The sequence below is a fragment of the Pelodiscus sinensis genome, unplaced genomic scaffold, assembly GCF_049634645.1.
Source record: "Pelodiscus sinensis isolate JC-2024 unplaced genomic scaffold, ASM4963464v1 ctg181, whole genome shotgun sequence".
In the NCBI taxonomy this organism is placed as follows: domain Eukaryota; kingdom Metazoa; phylum Chordata; order Testudines; family Trionychidae; genus Pelodiscus; species Pelodiscus sinensis.
This window is the reverse complement of record NW_027466014.1, coordinates 110656-134636: the sequence shown is the minus strand read 5'-3', so window position 1 is coordinate 134636 and position 23981 is coordinate 110656. Positions and strand designations below refer to the sequence as shown.

General features: G+C 61.3%; 1 protein-coding gene across 1 annotated transcript; it reads right to left on the bottom strand.

The window, feature by feature from the left end:
- Positions 1 to 8557: 8557 nt before the first annotated feature.
- LOC142825945 (sialic acid-binding Ig-like lectin 15) lies at positions 8558 to 23170 on the bottom strand. The gene is made up of 3 exons (XM_075918195.1): positions 22934 to 23170; positions 10621 to 11055; positions 8558 to 10239 (listed from the first exon to the last, which is right to left on the bottom strand). The coding sequence occupies exons 1-3, from the start codon at positions 22971 to 22973 to the stop codon at positions 9614 to 9616; spliced, it is 1101 nt and encodes a 366-aa protein (XP_075774310.1). The 5' UTR covers positions 22974 to 23170; the 3' UTR covers positions 8558 to 9613.
- Between the last annotated feature and the right edge of the window lie 811 nt (positions 23171 to 23981).

Below are 23981 nucleotides of genomic sequence, written 5' to 3'. Positions count from 1 at the left end.
GTTCCCTCTCTACGGTCGCGTAGCTCCGCTCCCGGGGCAGCAGCTTCCTGCTCAGGTACACGATGGGGTGACGTTCCCCTTTCTCGTCCGCCTGCATCAGCACCGCCCCCAGCCCGGTGTCCGAGGCGTCAGTAAACACGATAAAGGGCTTGTCGAAGTCTGGGTTTACCAACACTGGGGCCTTGGCCAGGGCTCCCTTCAGTGCACAGAGAGCCCTCTGGCACTGCTCCGTCCAGACCACCCTGTCGGGCCTCCCCTTCCTGCACAGCTCTGTGATCGGGGCAGCGATGGAGCTGAAGTTGGGCACAAACCTCCGGTAGTACCCCGCCATCCCAATGAAAGCCTGGACCTGCTTCTTGGTCTGGGGCACAGGCCAGTCCCGGATGGCCTCCACTTTGGCCGGCTCTGGCTTCAAGCAACCGCTCCCCACCTTATGGCCCAGGTAGGACACTTCGGCCATTCCAACCTTGCACTTCCCAGCCTTTACGGTCAGCCCAGCCTCCCTCAGCCGATCCAGTACCTGGCTGACCTGGGCCACGTGGTCCTCCCAGGACTGGCTGAAGACGCAGATGTCATCGATGTACGCTAGGGCACAGTTCTCCATTCCCCTCAGCAGCTGGTCCACCAGGCGCTGGAAGGTGGCCGGCGCCCCTTTGAGGCCAAAGGGTAGGACCAGGAACTCATAGAGCCCCAGTGGCGTGATGAAAGCCGATTTCAGTCTGGCCTCCTGGTCTAGCGGCACCTGCCAGTAGCCCTTGGTTAGGTCCAGGGTGGTGAGATAGCGAGCTCCCCCCAGCTTGTCCAGGAGCTCATCGGGCCTTGGCATCGGGTAGGCGTCGGACACCGTGATGGCGTTGAGCTTCCGGTAGTCCACGCAGAACCGGATCGACCCGTCCTTCTTGGGAACCAGCACCACGGGAGAGGCCCAGGGGCTGGAGGACGGCTGGATCACCCCCAGGGCCAACATGTCCTGGACCTCTCTCTCCAGGTCCTGGGCTGTTTTCCCTGTGACCCTGAATGGGGAGCAGCGCACCGGGGGGTGAGTGCCCGTCTGCACCCGGTGGACAGCCAGGTTGGTGAGACCCGGCTTGTTGGAGAACAGCTGCTGGTGGGAGCGCAGCACCTCCCGGATCTCGGCCTGCTGGGCCGGGGTGAGCTGGTCCGAGAGGGAAATTGACTCCAGCGAAGAGTCCTCTCCGGTCCCAGGGAACAGGCCCACCAGGGGATCCTCCCCCTGCTCCTCCCAGGGCTTACACACGGCCAGCACCAAGTTCTCCCTGTCCCAGTACGGCTTCATCATGTTAACATGATATACCCGCTGGCCGCGCGTCCGGCCCGTCAGCTCCACCACGTAGTTCACCTCGTTCAGCTGCTTAACCACCTTGAAGGGGCCGTCCCAGGCGGCTTGCAGCTTGTTCTTCCGCACGGGGATCAGGACCATCACCTGGTCCCCGGTAGCGTAGGCGCGGGCCCATGCATTGCGGTCGTACCAGACCTTCTGCTTCCTCTGGGCCCTGCTCAGGTTCTCTCTGGCCAGGCCCATGAGCTCGGCAAGTCTTTCCCGGAATGTCAGGACGTATTCCACGACCGGCTCACCCTCCGGGGAGACCTTCCCCTCCCACTCGTCTTTCAATAAGTCCAGGGGGCCCCTCACTCGCCTCCCATATAACAGCTCGAACGGCGAGAACCCCGTGGACTCCTGGGGCACTTCCCTGTACGCAAACAGCAGGTGGGGTAGGTACTTGTCCCAGTCCTGCGGGTGTTTGTGCATAAAGGTCCGTAGCATCTGCTTCAGAGTCCCATTGAACCTCTCCACCAACCCGTTGGTCTGGGGGTGATACGCCAAGGCCCAGGTGTGCTGCACCCCACTCTTCTCCCACAAGCACCGGAGCAGGGCCGACATGAAGTTGGATCCCTGGTCCGTGAGAACCTCCTGGGGAAACCCCACCCTGCTGAAAATGGTCAGCAGTGCGTCTGCCACCGTGTCTGCCTCGATGGAGGGCAGGGCCACGGCCTCGGGGTAGCGGGTGGCGAAGTCCACCACCACCAGGATGTATTTCTTCCCTGTCCGGGTCGCTCTGTTGAAGGGCCCCACAATATCCATCGCCACCTTCTGGAAAGGCTCCTCTATGATGGGCAGGGGTCTCAATGCAGCTTTCTTCCTGTCTTGGGCCTTCCCCACCCGTTGGCAGGAGTCGCAGGACCGGCAGTACCGCTGGACAGCTGCAAACATCCCCGGCCAATAGAAGTTTTGGAGCAGCCTCAGCCGCGTGCGCCGGATCCCCTGGTGTCCCGAGAACGGGATGTCATGGGCCAGGTGTAGCAGCTTGCGGCGATACCTTTGGGGAACCACCAGCTGCCGCTGGAGCCCCCACTTGCCTACCGTCCCGGGGGGAAGCCATTCCCGGTACAGAAATCCCCTCTCCCACCGGAACTTCTCCTGGCAATCTCCTCCTAGGGGTTGAGCGGCGCCCAGGTCAGCCCGGTCCCTCAGGGCCTGCAAGGAGGGATCCGCTCGCACCTCCGCCTGGAATTCAGCGGCTGGGGCTGGGACAGGGCCGTGGTTCCCCCCACTGCCTAGGTCCAACTCTAGGTCTGCTGGGACGGGGCCCTGGGCCCCCTGTTGGGGAACCTCCTCGAGTTCCGGGCCGCAAGCCCCTCGCTTGCTCTGGCTACGGGTGGTGACCAGCGTCCTGTGGGGTCCGTCTGGCCACTCCTCTAGGTCACTCCCCATTAGCACGTCGGTGGGCAAGTGCGGGTGCACCCCCACTTCCTTGGGGCCCTCCTTGGCCTCCCATTTCAGATGCACCCTGGCTACGGGTACCTTAAAGGGGGTGCCGCCTATGCCCCTCAGTGTCAGCTGAGTGTCGGGTAGCATACGGTCTGGGCCCACTATGTCGGGCCGGGCCAGCGTCACTTCCGCCCCCGTGTCCCAGAAACCCGTCACCTTCCTGCCGTCCACCTCCAGGGGTACGAGGCAGTCCCTCCGTAGGGGCCGCCCCGCCCCCACCCGGTGCACGGATAAATCTGTCTCCCGAGGGTCAGACCTCCCAGGGGAGGTGCACTGAGCATCCTTCCCCCCTCCCCGAGTGGAGGTTTGCCGGCCAGCCCCTGCCACTGGGCCAGCCGGCCCTTCCTCCCGCCCCAGCCAGTTAACCCTGGAACGTCCCAGGTCATGGGACCTGTTCTTGCGCCTGGTGCATTGAGCCCTCTTGTGGCCCCGTTGCCCACAGCGATGGCAAGTTAGGTTCTGTGGGCCCATTCGGGTCGGCTCTGCCCAGGCCCTGGCTGGTTTTCTGGGGTATCGATGACTGGTCCTGGTCCCTGGGGCTCGCCTCGGAGGTGTCTCTCTCCGTTGCTCCGCCGAGAACCGGTCTCTGCGCGATTCTCTTTCTCTCCGGGACTCCCGTTCACCCCCGGACTGGCTCTCCGTGAACTCATCCGCCAGTCTCCCGGCCTCCTGGGGGTTCTCTGGTCTCCGGTCCTTGAGCCACAGCCTCAGTTTGGGTGGGCACGCTTCATAGAACTGCTCCATCATGACCAGCTTGAGCAGCTCCTCTGCGGTCTGGGCTCCGACTCCCGAGACCCACTTGCGGCAGTATTGCGCCAGGCGGGAGGCCAGATCCACATAGGTCTCCCGTGGCCCTTTCTGTACCCCCCGGAACTTCTTCCTGTACAGCTCGGGGGTCAGCCCGAACTTGTGCAGCAGGGCCTCCTTGACTCGGTTGTAATCCCCTGGCTGTAGGTCCTCCAGCTGACTGAGCACTCCGGCCGCCTCCTGGTTCAGTGCGGGGATGAGCTCCTGCAGCCAGTCAGCTGGGGGGACCTGTTGCAGCCCACAGGCCCTCTCAAAGGAGCTGAGGAACCCGTCTATGTCGCCCACGTCCTTCAATTGGGCCACCGTGAGCCTCTCCAAGCGCCTGGCATCCCCGGGACTCTGGGGCCCATCCACTCTTGGCGCAGCCGGGGCCCCGCAGGTTCTCCGCTCTGCCATGGCCAGCTCATGCTGTCGCTGCCTCTCTCGATCTTGGCGCTCCTTCTCTCGATCTTGGCGCTCCTTCTCTCGATCCTGGCGCTCCTTCTCTCGGTCCTCTACTTCCAATTCCTTCATCCGCAGCTGGATCTCCAGCCACCGCAGCTCCGCTGGGCTGGCCCCTGCCCTATATGGGCTACGGCTTGCAGGCCTCCCGGGAGACGCTGTCTCATCTCTCCGGTGGGTTCCAGCGCTCCTCCCCCTCTCTGAGCCTGACACACTCTCAGGTGGGGTCTGGCTGCTTCCCCTGGGGACAAGATCCTGGCCCTGTGGCTGGTCATTCTCTTCCAGCTGGGTAATCAGCTGGGCCTTGGCTGCTTTCCGCACAGGCAAGCCCCTCTCTCTGCACAGCCCCACCAGCTCTGCCTTCAAGAGTCGGGCGTAGGCCATCTGCCCGCTGGTCCCCTTGGTGCAGACTCACCAGTCTAGTGCTGCAGCGCCCCACGATTCCCAGGAACCGCTTCGCTCTGTCTCCAGCACGCCTGGCTCCAGGGCTCTTGCTTCTACTGCGCCTTGTCGCTTGCCGCTGGGAGCTTCATCCACGGGGTGCAGTGCATCCCACTCCTGACACCAGTGTGACGGCACGTTGGGGGTTCCCCGTCTCCTGCACCCCGAAATGGCACAAACAGACTGTACCAGCCAGTGGAATTGAGGGTGGTTTATTGCTCCTCCAGCACAGCGCAGCACAGATGTAATCTGGTTACAGGAACTGGGCTGGGATGCCTCAGGCCCCCTTGAGATGGGGGAGACTGGGCCCCTAAAACTCCAGCTCCTCTCCCTAGGCTGTCTCGTCCATCCTCACAGACAGCCACCAACCAACTAACCCACTTCCAGGCCTGCCCCCCAGCCAGGGCCGCATTCACCTTCCTTTGTTCCTCTCCATGGGGGGTGTCTGGCCACTGGTTCAACAAGTTTGGCACTACCTCTGCCTAGTGAGGTTTTCCCTGCTGGGTCTTGCTCCAGACAGCAGAGGTCACCACAGCCCAGCAAGTACCCCCACTACGTCACAACATGATCCTCCGCCAGACCTGCTGGGATGGGCGGGCTCGCGCTTGGTAGAGAAGAAGCAGGCGACCCAGGAGCGGAGGGGTTAGCAGAACTGCCTTGTTGTCCACACGTGTGTACCTCGGACATTCAACACAGCGGCCGAGTGAGAGCAGCTTGGCACCAATTACCCCCTTTTATCTATTTCTGTCTGTTAATTCCCACGTCTAGCCCCGCTTTCCCATACACCTCATTTAGTAACGTTAACGCCCGTACTATGAATATTAATCAGCAAATAATGATACAATTACACCCGCTCTGATTACTATTTACAGAATTTCTAATGGGATCAAGAATAGTGATAGAAATGGAGCCGTGTTAGTCTGGGGTAGCTGAAGCAAAATGCAGGACAATGTAGCACTTTAAAGACTAACAAGATGTTAATGGGATCAACACTTCCTACTCTACAAACCTTCCAGATCGGCAGGTTGCAAGATGACAAGCACGTTAACCGGACAGACTGATACAGCGCCAACGAGGAGAAGCAGAAGACCCCGCACAGCGGAGCAGCCGGGCTCTTATCTGTTTCCCTAGGCTGCAAAACCCAAGGGAAGAGCGTGTCCCGGGCAGTGCCGACTGTGGCTGAATCCCTACCCCCGTCCCAGCCCCCTCACGGGGCCCAACACTGCCGCCCCAGCCGGTCTGTGAGCTCTGTGCCCGGCCCTGCCTTGGGCAGAGCAGCGGGGCGAGGTGTCGGGAGCCAGCTGAGGACGGAGACAGGGAGAGACACGAGGGCTGCAGGATCTCACCCCGTGCGCCTTTCCCGGGCTCCAGAGAACCCAGCTGTGACAAACCTTCCCAGCGGGCAGGGCGGAGGCAGGGCGCTGCAAGAGTGACCGGCACCCGAGCGCCACAAGCCCTGGGGACACAGCCCGTGTGCTGCGGGGAGCAGGCCGGGCGTCGACACCCTTTGCCTTTCCTGAAGGGGTCGCCGAGCTGGCGGGGGGTTCTGGCCATGGGGCGGTCACACCTGGCTCCCGGAGAACGGGACAGAGCGTATTGTCCCCGCAGCGCTCGGGGCTGGGGCGGGCTGGCGGCTGGTTTCTGAGCGCTGCACACGCTGGCTGGAGCCTGCTCGGGGCAGGCTGGGCACTGAGCTCCCAGGTAAAGCCGTTCGGCGCAGCCACAGCCGAGCCCAGGCCCAGCCGTGCGGAGCAAAGCCCCCGAGCGCGCGCAGCAGCCGCACAACAGGCGGAGCAGCCTGGCGACGCCAGGGAGCAGCGGTGACAGGCGCTGCGTGTGACAAGTGGCAGCTCAGCCCCTGGGCGAGGAGGGAGACCTCCCTGGCCCAGAGGGGCATTTCCAGCGCACAAGGAGCGGGGGCCGCGTGCCCCGCCAGAGCCACACAGCACCATACAACCACGCAGGGTGGATGTGGCCGCTGCCTGACACCCGAGCAGTCGGAGTTCGCTTGTATCCCCAGCAATCGAGCGCTGCTGTTCCTGGGCCCGGCGCTTGTGCCACACGGCCTGCCTGGAGAGTGACCCTGGAGGGTTCCCGTGAGACTATTGGCTGTAGCGGTGACGCGGGAGCTGATGTCACGGTTCTCGCACAAGGGACTCACAATTGCCTGCAGCCAGCCCAGAGCCGCCAGCCCAGGCCCAGCCCTGACCAGCCCCGGCGGTCAGTTGGACGCTCCAGTTCGACGTAGCGACTGACGCCGTGCGAGTGGGCCAGGGACCAGCACGGAGCCTCTCTAGCCGTGCCGGGCCTGGCAGGAAGGACGGGGGGCCCGAGGGAGGACTGGCTGACAGGGAGTCGTCAGAGGAGATCCCGCACAAAGCACCTTCGCAGACCAGGCTGCAGCTGCAGCGTACGAAAGTCTCGGGGCCTGTTAAAACCGACGCGTCGTCCTGGGGCGCCTTCGCCACTAACACAAATCGACAGATCACGAGCTCTCGCGGGCAAAACCCACTTCTCAGGTGAGTTGGAGGCAAATAACAGAAACCAAGAGCGATATCACAGCCCAGCAGTGCGTCTGTCTCTGGGGAGGGGCCCAGGGCTGCTCACGCAGGGACCTCTTACCCGACGCAGCCCCATTGGGGGTTGCACGGGGAGCCCCCGGCGTGGGGATGTGGCCCCTCTGGGGTGGAGCGCAGAGGCTGTTTGTACAGGGACCCTCCGCACCGCTGCCTCCCAGGTCTGAACCTCCCAGCCCTGCTGAGCAGCTTCCCCGCCCGGCCTCTCCCCTCGAGGGGCGTCCCTGGGGCTGCCCCACGGCTCCGGGGTGGGGGAGGAGACTCTGCAGGGCCCTGGTGGGAGGGTGTCCCTTCTCCCCCATGCGAGGGGCTTGTGAGACTGGTGGCCAAGCCCCCCGGGAAGGCACGCTGACGGGGTACCAGGGCCAGGGCACAGTTGCCGGCAGGGGAGGAGCCCAGCCCCTCTCCCACAGTGGGGTCCGGGGAGCTCAGCATCACCCAGGCCACTGGCTGGGCCCTGCCCCAGGGTGCTTGTTTCCGTCCCCCCCCCCCGCCCCCACCAGACTCCCAAGGGCAGACGCGCCTCTCACCTTCCCCTGTGCCGGGGGATTTGCAGGTGCAGCAGCCATGGTTAGCAGGAGGGTGTGTGGTGGAAAGGCCCACCCACCCCCTGCCCCCTAGGGGTGCTGCCCCCCATGGCAATGACCCACGGGCTGCAGAAGCAAATACTCCCTGCCAGCCACTGCCCCCTCCCTCCCGCCCCACCCGGGCTCACAGAGCTTGGGCCTGAGTGCACCTGGTACAGCCCTGGAGGTGCGGGGTGGGGATGGCGAGGGCAGTGCCAGGGTACCAGAGCGGCTGCAGGCCCCGTGCTGGGCCAGAGCAAAGCAGGGTGTGTGCGGGGGAGGGGCCTGTGTCCTGGGGAGCACTGGGCTGCGGTGCTGGATCCCCCGGAGCGCCCCACAGTCAGGGACTCGCCTGCTGCCCTCGCGCACCCACCGGCCCCACGCGGACACTCACCTCCCCGGGACCCGGCACCGGCCTGTCAGAGAACAAGGGAGACGTCAGAGTTGGGGCTGGGCCAGCCGGGCCCCTCCCTGCACCCCCGGCCCAGCCCCCCATTCTGGAGCCAGCAGGGACCAGGTGCCGTGGACTCCCTCCCCTCTCAGCCCCCTGGTGCCTGCAGGGCCCTGGGCCTCTGTGCATGGGGGGTGTGACGGACCGGGCCGTGTCTGGGCGCAGCTGAGGGCGTCCGCTCAGGGCGAATTGCTCAAATCCGGGGTTCCTTACAGCCCCCAGACTGGTGACCTCTCCAAACAGGCCACAAACCAGTCTCACAGAGCGCTTCAGCTGCCTGCCTGAAGCCTCCCGAGCAAAACCCCTCCGACACCCCAGCAATATCCGTGCCCCAGATGGCCCCGGGCCTCATACACCGGTGAGGGGTCTTAGCACCCAATCCCACCTACCCCGAACAAGTTCTGTCCGGTTCCAAGAAACCAGCCACAGATCCCTGGTCAATTTACCCTCTGGACCTTACCCACAAATCACGCTGGGCCAATCCTTTAGAATCTAAAACTAAAGGTTTATTGTTACAAGAAAGAAAAGCCTGAGAGTAAGGTTATTAAAGTACAGTACGTTACATGCACCGAATCTCCCAGTTCTCGATGCAGGCTCTAGCAGAGATGTTACAGCTGATGGTTTAAAAGTCCTTGTTGCTCAGCCTAGGATCAGGATGGGTTCACAGGTCTTTCCGGCTCTTCGATCCCTGCAGTGCTGCCTCTGGGATGAAGTGCTGAGCTGAGTCCTAAGATGGAGTCGACCACATGGCCTCTTTATCCCTCTTTCCTGGTCCCTTCTTGGCTACAGCAGGTCACCTGGCCAGTGGCCTATCCTTGGCTGTGTCTACACTGGCATGAATTTCCGGAACTGCTTAAAACGGAATACTATTCCATTTTCAGTTTTTCCGGAAAAGGAGCATCTACATTGGCAAGCTGCTTTTCCGGAAAAGCCCTTTTTCCGGAAAAGCATCTGTGGCCAATGTAGACGCGCTTTTCCGGAAAAGACTACTGGGCTGTCTACACTGGCCCTTTTCTGGAACAGTATTCTGGAATAAGGACTTATGCCCGAGCGGGGGCAGAATAGTTTTTCCGGAATAGCGGCTGATTTTGTACAGTACAGCATCGTTGCTTTTCCGGAAATTCAAGGGCCAGTGTAGACAGCTCGCAGCTTATTCCGGAATAGCGGCTGATTTTGTACAGTAGAGCATCGTTGCTTTTCTGGAAATTCAAGGGCCAGTGTAGACAGCTCGCAGCTTATTCCGGAAAAGCGGCTGATTTTCCGGAATAAGTGGCCCAGTGTAGACACAGCCCTTGTGTTCCCTGCTGGCAGCTCTCAGGTGTCCGCCCTCATGCTTTAGGTGTGTCCTTGGCCCATTGAGAGCCATTGTCCCACAGGGCCTCGCTAAGTAGCATGTCCACAGGCCCGGCTCTGCCCAATGCTCAACCACATGCAGGGAAATATTCAGTCTCCACACAGATTACAGATTCCTAACTACACACACAGACATTCTACACTCACATGAACAGCGTCCATAGGATCAGCAGACAGTAGCTTCTATTCAACATCCCACATGACTCCCTTTTATACCATTTCTGGGGCCAACACCCCCACCTAGGGGTGCAGCAGTGATCTGGCTGCTCCCCTCAAATTCGGTAACATGACAGGGAGCAGGGGCCATGCTCTGTGGGGCAGAGCGAGGGCTCCACGGCAGCCCCTCCTGGATTTGCTGGGGCTGGGGCTGGCGCTGAGACCGGCCCTGGCCTAGGCCCATTGGCGGGGGGGGGGCCTGCGGTGCTGGCGACTGGAGCTGCCCCGGGTGCCCCTGGCCCCCACCTCGCAATCTGCAGTAAAGGCCGAGCAGCAGGAGGCCAAGCGGGAGCAGCAGGACTAGTGGGCGGAGGAGGATGAGCAGCAGGGACGGCCCCTGGGGGCCCAGGGACACGGAGCGCTCAGCCCGGCCGTGTGCGTTCTCCGCCCGGCAGGTGTAGGGCCCGTTCTGGCTCAGGGCCACCTCCAGCGTCGTCTGGTCCGTGGGCTCCGTGGCGTTCGGTGCCCGCACTGCCACCAGGTCCCCCGCCGGCCCCAGCACCGTGACGTTGGGCACCGGCCTCCCCTCGGCCGTGCAGCTCAGCCGCGTGGGGCGGGACTCGGGGAGCAGCGAGAGGTTCTGGATGCTGGGTGGGGCTGTGAGGAGAGGAGAGGAGGCGCTGCCAGGGGAGACGGCAGCCCTGGGGGGGGGGCTGGGGTCAGGCCCCCCCATGCGCCGGGGCTGGGCTCTGCTGAGACCCAACACAATGGGGCAGGGACGTGGCCAGATGCTGCCCCATATCAGAGAGCCGGCCCGACAGGCACTGCCCAGGGGCCCTGGGGCAGGTGCCCAGAGGCCACAGCAGCTGGGCACAGGAGCGTGGCTGCCTGGCGCAGGCTCCCTGCCTGCTGTGCTCTGCCCACAGGCTGCTCCAGGCACCTGCGGCCTCCCCGCTGGCACCAGGCCACGGCCAGCAGCAGGGCCCTGGCTGCAGGGAGTGTGACCTAGGATTGGAGGGGGGTCCCTGGGTGAGGTACCTGCCACGGTGAGCACTGTCCCATTTGGGTTCCTCCAGGCTGCTCCCGGTTTGTCTGTGAGCTCCACGCGGCACCGGTACGTTCTGCTGTCGTTGAAGTGCAGCCCCGTGATGTTCAGGGAGAGGTCGCCCCGCCGGGGGTCCCCAGCCAGGCGATAGCGCCCAGCCCCCGCCGTGCAGTTGTCGGAGCTGTTGGTCCTGGCGCTTCCGTTGTGCACCAGGCACTGGAACACACCAGGGTGCCAGATCACCCGGATGGGACCGGAGTAGTCGGGGTGCGGGTGTGTGAAGTTGCAGGGCAGCACGACGGACTCTCCTCTCAGCCCCGTTATCCGTGGGGGGACACACATGGACCAGCCGGCCCCTGTCCAGCCCTTCCCTGTCGAGCAGCCATTTACCCATCTGATCTCTGCCGAGCCGCCCTGCAGCGAGGCCCCTACAGACAGACGGGAGGAGGGAGGGGACGTGAGCGTTTTGCACCAGTGAATCCCTCGGGGCGCTGAGTGTCACCCCCACGCTGCCTGCGCCAACCCGCCCCCCCCCAGCGTTACAGCGCCCACGGCAACACCCCTGGGTCCCTGGGGGGGAAACTCTGCAGCCAGCCCCCGTCTGGGACGTGAGAACACAGCATCATGAGCAAATGAATCAAACAGCAGACAGAGGCGTCGCAAGGGTGTTATGCACCCAGGGACAAAGGCAACATTTGTGCCACATTTGTTTAAACAACGTAATTGTAGCCGGGCGCGTGATGAAATTTTGAGGTGTAAAAAGTACAAAAATAATAAATTGCTGTAAAATTTAAAACAACAATTCAGTTCTCTCCAAATGTCAGTTGTGTTGACATAGCCCCCAGACTCCCTAAGGGTATTTGTACCCCTGGTTTAGAGCAGTTTCTCAACTTTTTTTTAATAAAGTACCGCTTTTTAAAAGTTATAAGTAGTCCCAATGCACCCACCCCTCCCCCAGAGCCAGGCATCCCCAGCCCCCCTGCTCTAACCTAATGCCCCTCCTCCCCTGGAACTCTCCCCTCCCTCTGCTCTAACCCAATCTCCCTCCCCTGCCTGCAGAGCCAGTCGCCGGAGGTACCAGTCACCCTACCTGTAAAGTGGCTGCTCCCGCCACGTGGCCCTGCCTCGGAGGCTTGGTTGCACAGGGAGCACGTGGCCGACAGCGCTGGGTAATGTCGCAAGCTGCTGCCTGATAGGAATGTGCTACTGGAAGCGTTTTCTTATTGGTACGATCGGAAGGAAACGCTCCCGTGGGAAACCGCACAAGTCTCACAATCCTACAGGGCGCAGTTCCACACACTACCACACTGCACCGGGTTTGCCACTCGATGCGCTGCATGGGGATGTGCGCTCTGCTCCCACCCCAGCCCAGCGCCCCATTAGTGTGGTGCCCGGGGGCACCTGCCCCCTCCGCCCAGCCACCCCTCGCTACGTCTCTCTGACAGCAAAAGTTGCAAACAGGAGGGACAGAGCAGTAAAAGCCGCAGGGTCTGTTCCACCTGCCTCTCTCCGGTGCCCCAAGAGCTGCAGCTGCGGGGAAGCTGCCCGCTGCACAGACGGGAGGCCGTGTTGGACACGGTGTCGACCTGCAAACCAACTGCCCAGGGACACTGGCCACGCCCAGGGGCCAGCTGGACGGTACCACGGGTAGCCGGCAGAGCAGGCCCTAAGCCTGGGACGTTACTGAAGTCACACGGGTGAGGGAGGCTCGGGCTCTGCCGGGTCGCACTTTGCTCTGCAGAGGAGAAACGCGCTGGGAAGGAGCGTGTGTCCCCAGAGAGCTCTGGGGTGGGGGATGTCGATGGCCGTGTTGGGTTGTGTCACAGAGATCCCCTTGGGACTGTCACCTGATGGGCTGATCACACCACGGAGCCTGCCTGTCTGCGCTCTGGAGCACCCCACCACCCTGTCCTGCTGGGAGGAGGCGGGGAGTTGGGAGGGGGCTGCATGCGGGGGGGGGGGGGACAGTCAGTGCCCTAGGGTGTTACTGGTTTAATATGACGAGGGGAGAGGGAGTTTTTGTGTCAGTGAATAGCACAGAACCGGAGCCCCGGAGACGGGTGTTTTGGTGTTTTGGTGCCCAGCTGGCCCTGCTCAGAGGACACGGCTGGTTCCGGACAGAGAGACAAGGGGCTGCAGGGGGGACCCCGGCGACCGGCCCAGCTGGCCCCAGCGAGGGGGGAGCATTGGACGGGGGAGGGGGGAGAAGAGGGGCCCGGGCCCTCTGACCTGGGGAGAGACACTGGCGGGGGAGGGCCTGTTGCGGGGGGATGCTGGAGGCTCTGCTGGAAAACGGGATCTGTTCTGGACAGGGGGCAGGACTCAGCCGGCTGCAGGGGAGACTCAGACGTGCAGGGATCCTTCGCTGGGTTCAACGCCCAATAGCCCCTTCTGCTTGGTGCTGGCTGGGTCGTTCTGGGCTGGGGAGCAGGGGGGCACCGTTCCCTCTGGGAGGGGAGGTCCCGGGGGCCAGAGGGAGGGGACCCCCGAGGGGCTCATGGCAGAGGCAGGCGGCTGAAGGTCCTGAGAGGTGCCGTCCCGGAGGCAGAGGAGCGGACCCCCCAGGGGAGAGTGGGCCCCCCAAGAGAGGTGGGCTCCCCAAGAAGGGGCTGCCCCCTGGTGGAGGGAATCCTGCCCAGGGACGGATGGGCCGAGCGTGGGCAGGACCTGTGGTCCCTGGCATACGGTAGCAGAGGGTGGTTTGGGGGTGACCCCGTAGACCGCGGGGCTGCCAGAAACACAGGGGGGCGCTGAAGGACCCAGGGGGAAGCGGCCGGTGCCCAGCTCTGAGGGGTGCCCTGGCCCGTCTGCGCAGGGGCAGGGGCTGAGCGCGGGGGCTCACCGAGGGGCAGCTAATAGCTCAGCTGGCGGAGAAGGACCAGGCGGAGCGCCAGGCTCCGGGTCCCACGGGGCTCCCGGGATGCCCGGAGAGCCAGGGTATGTCTACACTACAAAGTTAGTTCGAACTAACGGACGTTAGTTCGAACTAACTTTAATAGGTGCTACACTAGCGCTCCGCTAGTTCGAATTTGAATCGAACTAGCGGAGCGCTTAGTTCGAACTAGGAAAACCTCATTTTACGAGGACTAACGCCTAGTTCGAACTAGCTAGTTCGAACTAAGGGCTGTGTAGCCCTTTAGTTCGAACTAGTGAGAGGCTAGCCCTCCCCAGGTTTCCCTGGTGGCCACTCTGGCCAACACCAGGGAAACTCTATGCCCCCCTCCCGGCCCCGGACCCCTTAAAGGGGCACGGGCTGGCTACGGTGCCCGTGCCAGGTGCAAGCCTGCCAGCACCCAGCTAGCAGACCCTGCACCTGGCACGGCACAGAGCCACCCACCCGATGCCCCCCAGCCCACCCCCTCTTGCCGGGACCAGGCTGGCGGCTCCCGGGAGTTTGCCCTGGACCGCAAGAGGCGGGCACCTTCCTGGGCTAGTGCGGACATCGTGGACCTCGTCCACGATCTCCGCACTAGGCACAGGAAAGTGGCCGTCTAGGGCAGGAGAGCTGCCAGCCTGGCCACCCAGGACCAGGTGTGCATGAAAATCAGGGGGGTCCACTGAGACCCCCGACACTGAGCCCTGAGCTTACAATGGCCGTCCTGGGTCAGACCAAAGGTCCATCTAGCCCAGTAGCCTGTCTGCCAACAGCGGCCAACCCTAGGGACCCTGGAGGGGATGGACCGAAGACAATGACCAAGCCATTTGTCTCGTGCCATCCCTCTCCAGCCTTCCACAAACTTTGGGCAGGGACACCACTCCTACCCTCTGGCTAATAGCACTCCATGGACCCAACCTCCATCACTTTATCTCACTTCCCTTTAAACTCTGTTCTAGTTGTAGCCTTCACAGCCTCCTGCAGCAAGGAGTTCCACAGGTTAACTATTTGCTTTGGCAAGAAGAACAACTTTCTCTTACTAGTTTCAAGCCTGCTACCCATTCCTTTCCTTTGGTGTCCTCTAGTCCTTCTTTATGGGAACTCAGGAAGAACTTTTCTGAATGCACCCTCTCCACCCAACCCCTGCTTTTAGAGACCTCTATCCTGTCCCCCCTCCGTCTCCTCTTTTCTAAGTTGAACAGTCCCAGTCTCTGTAGCCTTTCTTCATCTGGGACCTGTTCCCAACCCCTGATCATGTTAGTTGCCCTCCCCTCTCCCAGCCTTTCTCTTCCCCTCTCCCACCTCCTTTTCCCAGTCTCCCCCAGTTTTTTTTCAATAAAGACAGAGTCAATGTTGGAAGAAACGTTATCTTTATTTTGTACATCAATAAGAAGGGGGGCTAAGGAAGGGTAAGTGGAAGGAGGTGAGGGAGGAATGGGGCACGAGCCCCCGATGGGGAGGACTGGGCTGGCTCTGCGGGCTTCTGGGGCTGGAAGCTCTCCTGCAGCCCCCCAATTACTCCCTCTCCCCAGATGGCAGCCTGCGGCAAGTGCAGCCGGGCTGATGGCCGAGTGGTGTGATGTGCCCAGTGTGGGCACTCAGGGCACTCCAAGCCAGAACTTCTTTGCAAGCGGGGCACCCCTTAGAACTGTGTGTCCGGGGTGGGGGTCGGGACCCTTTAAGTGCAGCCCTCGGCTAGCCTGAGACAGCATCTCCACACTCTAAGTCCTCCTCTGATGCCCTGCCGGCACTGCTTCCGGCCAGCCTTAAGCCCTGTTCAGAGTCCACTCAATGTGGACTTGCTAGTTCGAACTAGCAAAACGCTAATTCGAACTAGTTTTTAGTTCTAGATGCGTTAGTTCGAACTAGCTTAGTTCGAATTAACTAATTCGAACTAAGTTAGTTCGAACTAGCGCTGTAGTGTAGACGTACCCCCAGGGAGCAGCCGTGGGGGGCGGGAGGGAGGCACAGTCAGCGCAGCATCCTGGAGTCTGTCGGAGCCGACTCCCCAGGGCCCCAATCCGGTTTCTCCCCGGGGGAGCCGGGCGTGAAGCAGCTGGAGCTGGAGGAGCAGAGGCCGGTGGATGGGAAGAGAGCGAGAGGACCGAGTGCAGCGGCGGCAGCAGGAGCTGGAGCCGGAGGAGAGACGGGCCAAGGGGGCCTGTCCGGGGGTCAGTGGGGAAGGGCCCAAGATGGCAGCTCTGGGGGGAAGCTGGGTTCCCGGCTGCTTCCCCCATGTGAGGAGGGGACGACATCGCAGCCTCCGAGGGGCTTGTGATCGGCTCCGGATCGACCCTGCAGACGGCTCCGCAATCCAACCCCCCTGGGGCCCAAGGCCAGACTGAGGTTCGCCAGGGGCGGGATAGTCGGGGACGAGGGGCTGTTCAAACCGGCCTGGCTGCTCAAGGTTGAGGTGACCCCCAGGCTGACCAGACACGGTTCCGGGGGCTGCGCAAGTCCCCTGGCGCCACCTACAAGGAGGGGGCCAAGTGCTGGGGGAATACCCCACAAGTGGGGGGAGGGACCGGGGCCACCCCCGCCGAGGACGTGTGCAACCTGGGGACGCTGGAGCAGCTCCATGACATTTGCCCCCTGGACCTCAAGGGGCGGTTGGCCGGCCAGGAGCCCACAGACTGCGCAGGGCGGGGACGCTGGCGGCCAGCAGATCGGGGACAGGCGGGAGACCCACAGCAGGGCCCTGAAGGGGAGTCACCCGGAGACCCCTCCAAAGTGGGACTCCAGGAAGCCCAGTCCAGTGGGGGGGGGGGGGGGCAGAGCGCCAGGCCAGGACAACCCCCCCATGGGACTCAGGGGACCCAAAATGCAACTTCTGTGGCCAAAAATGGCTCAAGGTGTTGCAAAGCCGGAGAGTGAAGGCGATGGAGCCAGGCAGGGCTCCAGGTGCATCAACGGGCTGGGAGCGCACCCGGAGGACGCCAGCCGGCCCAGGGGATGCAGGTAACTGGGCTGTGCCGGGGGGAGGGGACCGGCGGGGCAGGCCAGCTGGGGGGGCGAAGCACCAGCCCCCGAGCGGCCGTACTCGATCCTCCAGGTGAGTGGGGGACAAGGCCCGGGGAGCCATCGTCACGTCACCCCATTGAGGTGGGGGAAGGAGCGTCCGGGGCTCTGGGACACGGGGGCGGAGATGACGCCGGCGCAGCCCGAGGTGATGGGCCCAGACCAGCTGGTGCCTGATGCCGGCCTGACCCTGGGGGGAATGTTCAGACCCCCGGTCAAAGTGCCTGTCGCGAGGATACCCCTGAAAGGGGGCCAGGGAGGGGCCCAAAGAGGTGGGGGTGCAGGATCAGCTGCCCACAGAGGTGCTAATGAGAAACGATCTGGAGGACTGGCCAGAGAGTGCTCAGTATGCCCTGGTCCTCACCCGGAGCAGAGCCAGTGAGGGGCACAGGACGCCCCGGGGGGGAAGGGGAGCACCGAGGGGAGGTCTAGACAGCGGCATCCCAGAGCCTCCAGACCAGGGTAGGGAAACTGAGGTACACCCCCCCCCCCGGCCCCGGGACATAACCACCAGCCCAGCAGCAGTGTTCCAGATGGAGCTGCAAGGGGATCCTTCCATAGAGAAGCTGAGGCCCTGGCTGCCATTGGCTGTAGGTACACGTATGCCAAGAGTCCTCAGCGTCCCCCAGGAATCGTTACGTGAAAGGAGGGACGCACCCGTGGTGTCTGCAAACAGCTTGGACCCTTGGAAGGGGGAGGTTCTCCACCACGGCTTTATTTGGACACAGACTGGCTGACCTAGTGAGGAGGCTTTAAACTAGGCTCGACGGGGACAGGTGAGCAAAGCCCACAGGTAAGAGGAGCACACGGGACCTGGGAGACGGGTCGGAAATGGGAGGGAGCGTGGGCTACAATGGCAGAGAGAAAGGAGGGTTAGGGCAAAACTGGGAGGCAAGGTCAAATCAGGATCGTAGATGCCTAGATACCAATGCGAGAAGTATGGGAAATATGCAGGAAGAACTGGAAGTGCTAATAAATAAATACAATTATGACACTGTTGGCATCACAGAAACTTGGTGGGATAATACACAATTGGAATGTTGGTATGGAAGGGTACGGCTTGCTCAGGAAGGACAGACAGGGAAAAAAGGGAGGAGGGGTTGCCTTGTACATTAACAATGAACACACTTGAGTGAGGTGGAGATGGACATAGGAGACGGAAGTGTTGAGAGTCTCTGGGTTAGGCTAAAAGGGATTAAAAACAAAGGTGATATCATGCGAGGAGTCTACTACAGGCCACCTAGCCAGGTGGAAGAGGTGGATGAGGCTTTTTTTAAACAATTAACAAAACTATCCAAAGCCCAAGATTTGGTGGTGATGGGGGACTTCAACTATCCAGACATAGGTTGGGAAACTAACACAGCGAGGCACAGACTATCCAATAAGTTTCTGGACTGCACTGGAGACAACTTTTTATTTCAGAAGGTTGAAAAAGCTACCGGGGGGGGAAGCTGTTCTAGATTTGATCCTAACAAACAGGGAGGAACTGGCTGAGAATTTGAAAGTGGAAGGCAGAAGGGTGGTCAAATATTGGAATAAATTGCCAAGGGAGGTGGTGGAATCTCCCTCTCTGGAGATATTTAAGAACAGGTTAGATAGACATCTGTCAGGGATGGTGTAGACGGAGCTTGGTCCTGCCTTGAGGGCGGGGGGCTGGACTCGATGACCTCTCGAGGTCCCTTCCAGTCCTACTATTCTATGATTCTATGATTCTATACTTTAGGGCTGAGGTTTCCCAAGTGAGCTCTTCGCTGGTTCCTTTGGAATACTTGGGTGGTGGCAGTGGGGCTCTTTATGGTTTTTAAGTCCCAAAGTCCTTGTGCAGACCGGTGGAATCGTGTCTGGCGTCTGCCACATGACCCTGGCAGGGCCCATAAGCGCGGGGTCTATGGGTAAGGCCGGTCTGGAGACAGGGGAGGCGTGCAGTATGCTGGTCAGTTGTGCTGAGTTTCAGGGAGGCCAACCAGGGAGACCTCAGGGACCTCTGCAGCCCACGTGTAGCGTTCCTGGCAAGAACAGAAATCATCTCCCACCGGGGGGCGGAGGCATCGGGTGTCATCAGCAGAAGAGGAGGAAAGATGCGTTGGGGGACAGGAGCAAACCAGACTCCTCATCACTCGATGCTGGTTCCTCCTCCTCCTGCTACACGGACCTGTCGGTGGTGGCAGGGATACTGCTCTAGAGGACGGTGCCGTTGTTGTCTGGGGTTGCACCTGCTGCAGCTGTTGGGCTCGATACGCTGCCCATGGGTCCCAATAGGGCCAGCTGGAAGGGAAGAGACAACCGTTGCGGGGTTGCAGTTGCGCCGCTATATGCTGTTGTTGTGACTGGGGTTGCTTTGGGGAGGAATGTCTCGGGCTCCTCTTCCTTGTCGCTGGACCACGGCGGTGCTGAATCTGGTGTAGCTGAGTGTAGGAAGCTGTCAGACGCAGGCACCCCCATCCCACGGTGCCGTCAGTGCTGAAAGAGGAGCTGTGGGTGCCAAGGAAACCCTGAGCGCCTCCGTGGCGGTGAATGGGACCAGTACCGGCATCTGCGGTGCTGATAGCCGCTGAGACGGGACTATTGCCGCTACCTGCGGTGCCGACGGTGCTGAATGGGGAGCCAGCGATACCACCTGGTGACGGGTCGGAGCTGCCCCGCTCGACCGGGACCGATCTGCCCCGCACTACTCCCGCGGTGGCGCATGCGCTCCTCGGGGCGAGCCGGGAAACATGGGCCCCTTGCGCGTGCTGCTTGGCGGATGCAGGGGCCTGATGCCGGGGGAATCCCATGCTCCAGTCCCCGACCCCGGGGGAATCCCATGCTCCAGTCCCCGACCCCGGGGTCAGCGGGTGACGTCAGGGAGAGTGACTCCAGGAGGAGATGGAAAGGGAGAGGCTGGGGAGGAGGGCAAGGGAAGGGGAGCGCCGCGGGGGTAGCGGGGTAGGAAGCAGCCCAGGGCAGGGCATTTGAGGACTTGCCAGTGGGCTGGTGAGTTTCAGGTATTAACCCCACCAGCCGGACAGGATGCTACTAAGGCCTGTCCTTAGGGCCCTGGCTGGGGCCCATGAGATAGGGCGGGCGAGGCTTCGCTGTGTGTGCCCATGGTGCTGGGGGTGCCAATTTAGACTTGGCTTTGCCTGGCTGGTGCCTTGCTGCCCGGCTTTGTGAGGTCCTTGGAGCCTCGGGAACCGTCGGTCCTGGAACCTCCCTGTGCGGAGCCGTTGCAGGGGTCGGAGCAGGGATACTTTCGGCGCTTGCTCCCTTTTTTCTGAGGGAGAGTCACCTTCCCGAGGAACGAGCTCTCTCCCTGGCCGGCGCGGAGGAAGAGCCTCTCGAGGCAGAGCTGGCAGACACGGCCAAGGGGGAGAGGAGCGCTCTGGGTCTGAGGCTGGTCTCACCGTTTTCTCGAGAGAGAGCCGTTAACTGCCAGCAATGCCGGCTCTGTGGTAGCGTGCGCCTACCCTGAACAGCACACACTGGAGAGAGGAGAGGCAGTGTCTGAGCCCCGGGAACCAGGCATCCCAGGTAGGAAAAACCTGCGAGGCTGAAGAAGCAGAAGCCGCATAACAGGAGAAAAAGAGGAGGTTTGTTTTTAAATGTGAAGAACAAACCCTCTATGAACTAGAAAGAGCCGTAACACTGGCCAACTAGGTGAGTGACCAGGAAATGTTCTACACTGCAAGGGCTTGAAAGAGACCGTGGAGAGGAACTGCGGTTCCGACCAACGCCCCCGCAGCAGAGGGGCCGGTTGGCTGTGCATGGATGGTAGCGGCACCGTGTGCACTGTCTGCCTGGCGGGTGCAGCCCACCGGAGGGCCCTGCTCCCGCGAATCTCCGACTAGGAGCGCAGTAGGGCGCAAAACCCTAATGTGGAGCACCCACAGGGACACGCCTCCAAGTCAGTAACTTTTCCAAATTCACTTTTTCCTCATTTTATAGACCCCTATCATGCCCCCTCAGTCCCCTCTTTTCTAAGCTGAAAAGTCCCCGTCGCGTCAACCTCTCTTCATAGCACCGCTTCGAAACCCCTCATCAGTTTTCTGGCCTTCTCTGAAACTTTTCCAATGCCAAGAGATCTTTGTTGAGATGAGGTGACCACAGCTGTGCGCAGGTGTGACGGCGCGTTGGGGGTTCCCCGTCTCCTGCACCCCAAAATGGCACAAACAGACTGCACCAGCTAGTGGAATTGATGGTGGTTTATTGCTCCTCCAGCACAGCGCAGCACAGATGTAGTCTGGTTACAGGAACTGGGCTAGGATGCCTCAGGCCCCCTTGAGCTGGGGGAGACTGGGCCCCTAAACTCCAGCCCCTTCCCCTAGGCTCTCCTCCATGCTCTCCAGATAGGAACTCACATAGGGTATGTCTACACTACCCCGCTAGTTCGAACTAGCGGGGTAATGTATGCATACCGCACTTGCTAATGAAGCCCGGGATTTGAATTTCCCGGGCTTCATTAGCATAAGCGGGGAGCCGCCATTTTTAAATCCCCGCTGCTTCGAACCCCGTGTAGCGCGGCTACACGGGGCTCGAACTAGGTAGTTCGGACTAGGGTCCTATTCCGAACTACCGGTACTCCTCGTGAAACTACCTAGTTCGAGCCCCGTGTAGCCGCGCTACACGGGGTTCGAAGCAGCGGGGATTTAAAAATGGCGGCTCCCCGCTTATGCTAATGAAGCCCGGGAAATTCAAATCCCGGGCTTCATTAGCAAGTGCGGTATGCATACATTACCCTCCTAGTTCGAACTAGGAGGGTAGTGTAGACATACCCTAACTCTCTCCAAGCCCTGCCCCCCAGCCAGGGCAGCATCCACCTTCCTTTGTTCCTCTCCATGGGGGGTGTCTGGCCACTGGTTCAACAAGTTTGGCCTTACCTCTGCCTAGTGAGGTTTTCCCTGCTGGGTCTTGCTCCAGACAGCAGGGGTCACCACAGCCCAGCAAGTACCCCCACTACGTCACAGCAGGATTCCAGACGTGGGCGTCCCAGGGTGTCATGCAGAGGCAGGGAGATATTCTCTGTCTTGTTCTCTGTCCCTTTTTAATGATTCCCAGCATTCTGTTTGCTTTTGGACGGCTGCTGCGCACTGCGGGGATGTTTGCAGATAACGCTCCACAGTGACCCCAAGAGCCCCCTTGAGTGGTTGTAGCTAAATTAGCCCCCATCATGTTGTATGAATAGTTGGGATTATGTTTCCCAATGTGCATCACTTTACATTTACCCACATTCCATTTCATTTGCCGTGTTGTTGCCCAGTCACCGAGTTTGGGGAGATCTTTTGGAAGCTCTTCACAGTCTGTTTTGGTCTTAACTTCCTCGACCAGTTGGGTCTCATCTGCACATTTTGCCACCTCCCTGTTTCCCCCTTTCTCCAGATCATTTATAAATAGAACGAATAGGATGGGTCTCAGGACAGACCCTGGGGACCCCACTAGTTACCCCTCTCCACTCTGAAAACTGACCATTGATTCCTGCCCTTTCTTTCCTTTCTTTAACCAGTTACCAATTTGTGAAAGGAGCTTCCCTCTTATCCCATGTTAACTTTCTTTACTTAGGAGCAGCATGAATTGGAACGTACCTGTGAGCACGGCCCAGAGCCAGGCGCAGCGCGGGGGGGACGTACCTGTGAGCACGGCCCAGAGCCAGGCGCAGCGCAGGGGGGACGTACCTGTGAGCACGGCCCAGAGCCAGGCGCAGGATGGGGGGGACGTACCTTTGAGCACAGCCCAGAGCCAGGCTCAGTGTGGGGGGGACGTACCTGTGAGCACAGCCCAGAGCCAGGCACAGGGCGGGGGGGACGTACCTGTGAGCACAGCCCAGAGCCAGGCGCAGGATGGGGGGGACATACCTGTGAGCACAGCCCAGAGCCAGGCGCAGCGCGGGGGGGACGTACCTGTGAGCACAGCCCAGAGCCAGGCGCAGCGCGGGGGGGACGTACCTGTGAGCACGGCCCAGAGCCAGGCGCAGCGCGGGGGGGGACGTACCTGTGAGCACGGCCCAGAGCCAGGCGCAGGACGGGAGGGACATACCTGTGAGCACAGCCCAGAGCCAGGCGCAGCGCGGGGGGGACGTACCTGTGAGCACAGCCCAGAGCCAGGCGCAGCGCGGGGGGGACGTACCTGTGAGCACGGCCCAGAGCCAGGCGCAGCACGGGGGGGACGTACCTGTGAGCACAGCCCAGAGCCAGGCGCAGCGCGGGGGGGACGTACCTGTGAGCACAGCCCAAGCCAGGCGCAGCGCGGGGGGGACGTACCTGTGAGCACGGCCCAGAGCCAGGCGCAGCGCGGGGGGGACGTACCTGTGAGCACGGCCCAGAGCCAGGCGCAGCGCGGGGGGGACGTACCTGTGAGCACGGCCCAGAGCCAGGCGCAGCGCGGGGGGGACGTACCTGTGAGCACGGCCCAGAGCCAGGCGCAGCGCGGGGGGGACGTACCTGTGAGCACGGCCCAGAGCCAGGCGCAGCGCGGATCCATCACTGCAGCAGAGCTGAGAGCTGCCTCTCCCGGGCACAGGGCGTCTGGCTTGGCAGGAAAGGGAAGTCTCTGACTCGCTGTTTCACTGGGTCCTGCCGCATGAAACAGCAAAACCACAAACTCGCCTCGTGGGAAAGAGGCTGGGCCGGGGGTGTGGGGAGAACAACAGAGACCCACAGATGATGGGGCACTGCCCCCCCCCCCCCCGTCCGACTGCATTACGTGGGCAGCCCCAGCCAGTCCCTGCCCCACATGCAGGCCCTGGCCCCAGACAGGTCCCCAGTCCCCAGGCAGAGCTTTGCAGGAACGGGGGGGAAGGTTACACTCTGCAGCCCTGGGAACATAGCATATTAGGTTGCATTAGGAGGAGCATGGCCAGCAGATCTAGAGAAGTGATTATTCCCCTTTATTCGGCTTTGGTGAGGCCACATCTGGGCTACGTCTACACTGGCAGGATTTTCCGAAAATGCTTTTAATGGAAAAGTTTTCCGTTAAAAGCATTTTTGGAAAAGCGCGTCTAGATTGGCAGGATGCTTTTCCCCGAAAGCCCTTTTTCCGGAAAAGCGTCCGTGGCCAATCTAGACGCGGTTTTCCGCAAAAAAGCCCCGATCACCATTTTCGCCATCGGGGCTTTTTTGCGGAAAACAGTACTGTGCTGTCTACACTGGCCCTTTTGGGCAAAAGTCTTTTGGAAAAAGACTTTTGCCCGAACGGGAGCAGCATAGTATTTCCGGAAAAGCACTGATGATTTTACAGGAGATCGTCAATGTTCTTGCGGAAATTCAAGCGGCCAGTGTAGACAGCTGGCAAGTGTTTCCGCAAAAGCAGATGATTTTGCGGAAAAACTTGCCAGTCTAGACACAGCCCTGGAGTATTGTGTCCAGTTCTGGGCCCCCCACTACAGGAAGGACGCGGGCGCATTGGGGAGGGGCCAGCGGAGGCGACCAAAATGATTTGGGGCTGGAGCACATGACCTAGAGGAGAGGCTGAGGGATTTGGGCTGGTTCA

Excerpts from the sequence above, each read along its gene's own strand:
- LOC142825945 (XM_075918195.1), bottom strand. The coding sequence starts at position 22,973 with ATGGATCCGCGCTGCGCCTGGCTCTGGGCCGTGCTCACAG. Across the intron at positions 11,056-22,933 it reads GCTCTGGGCCGTGCTCACAG|GGGCCTCGCTGCAGGGCGGC; the intron begins GTACGTCCCCCC and ends GTCTGTCTGTAG. Across the intron at positions 10,240-10,620 it reads GACAGTGCTCACCGTGGCAG|CCCCACCCAGCATCCAGAAC; the intron begins GTACCTCACCCA and ends CTCTCCTCACAG.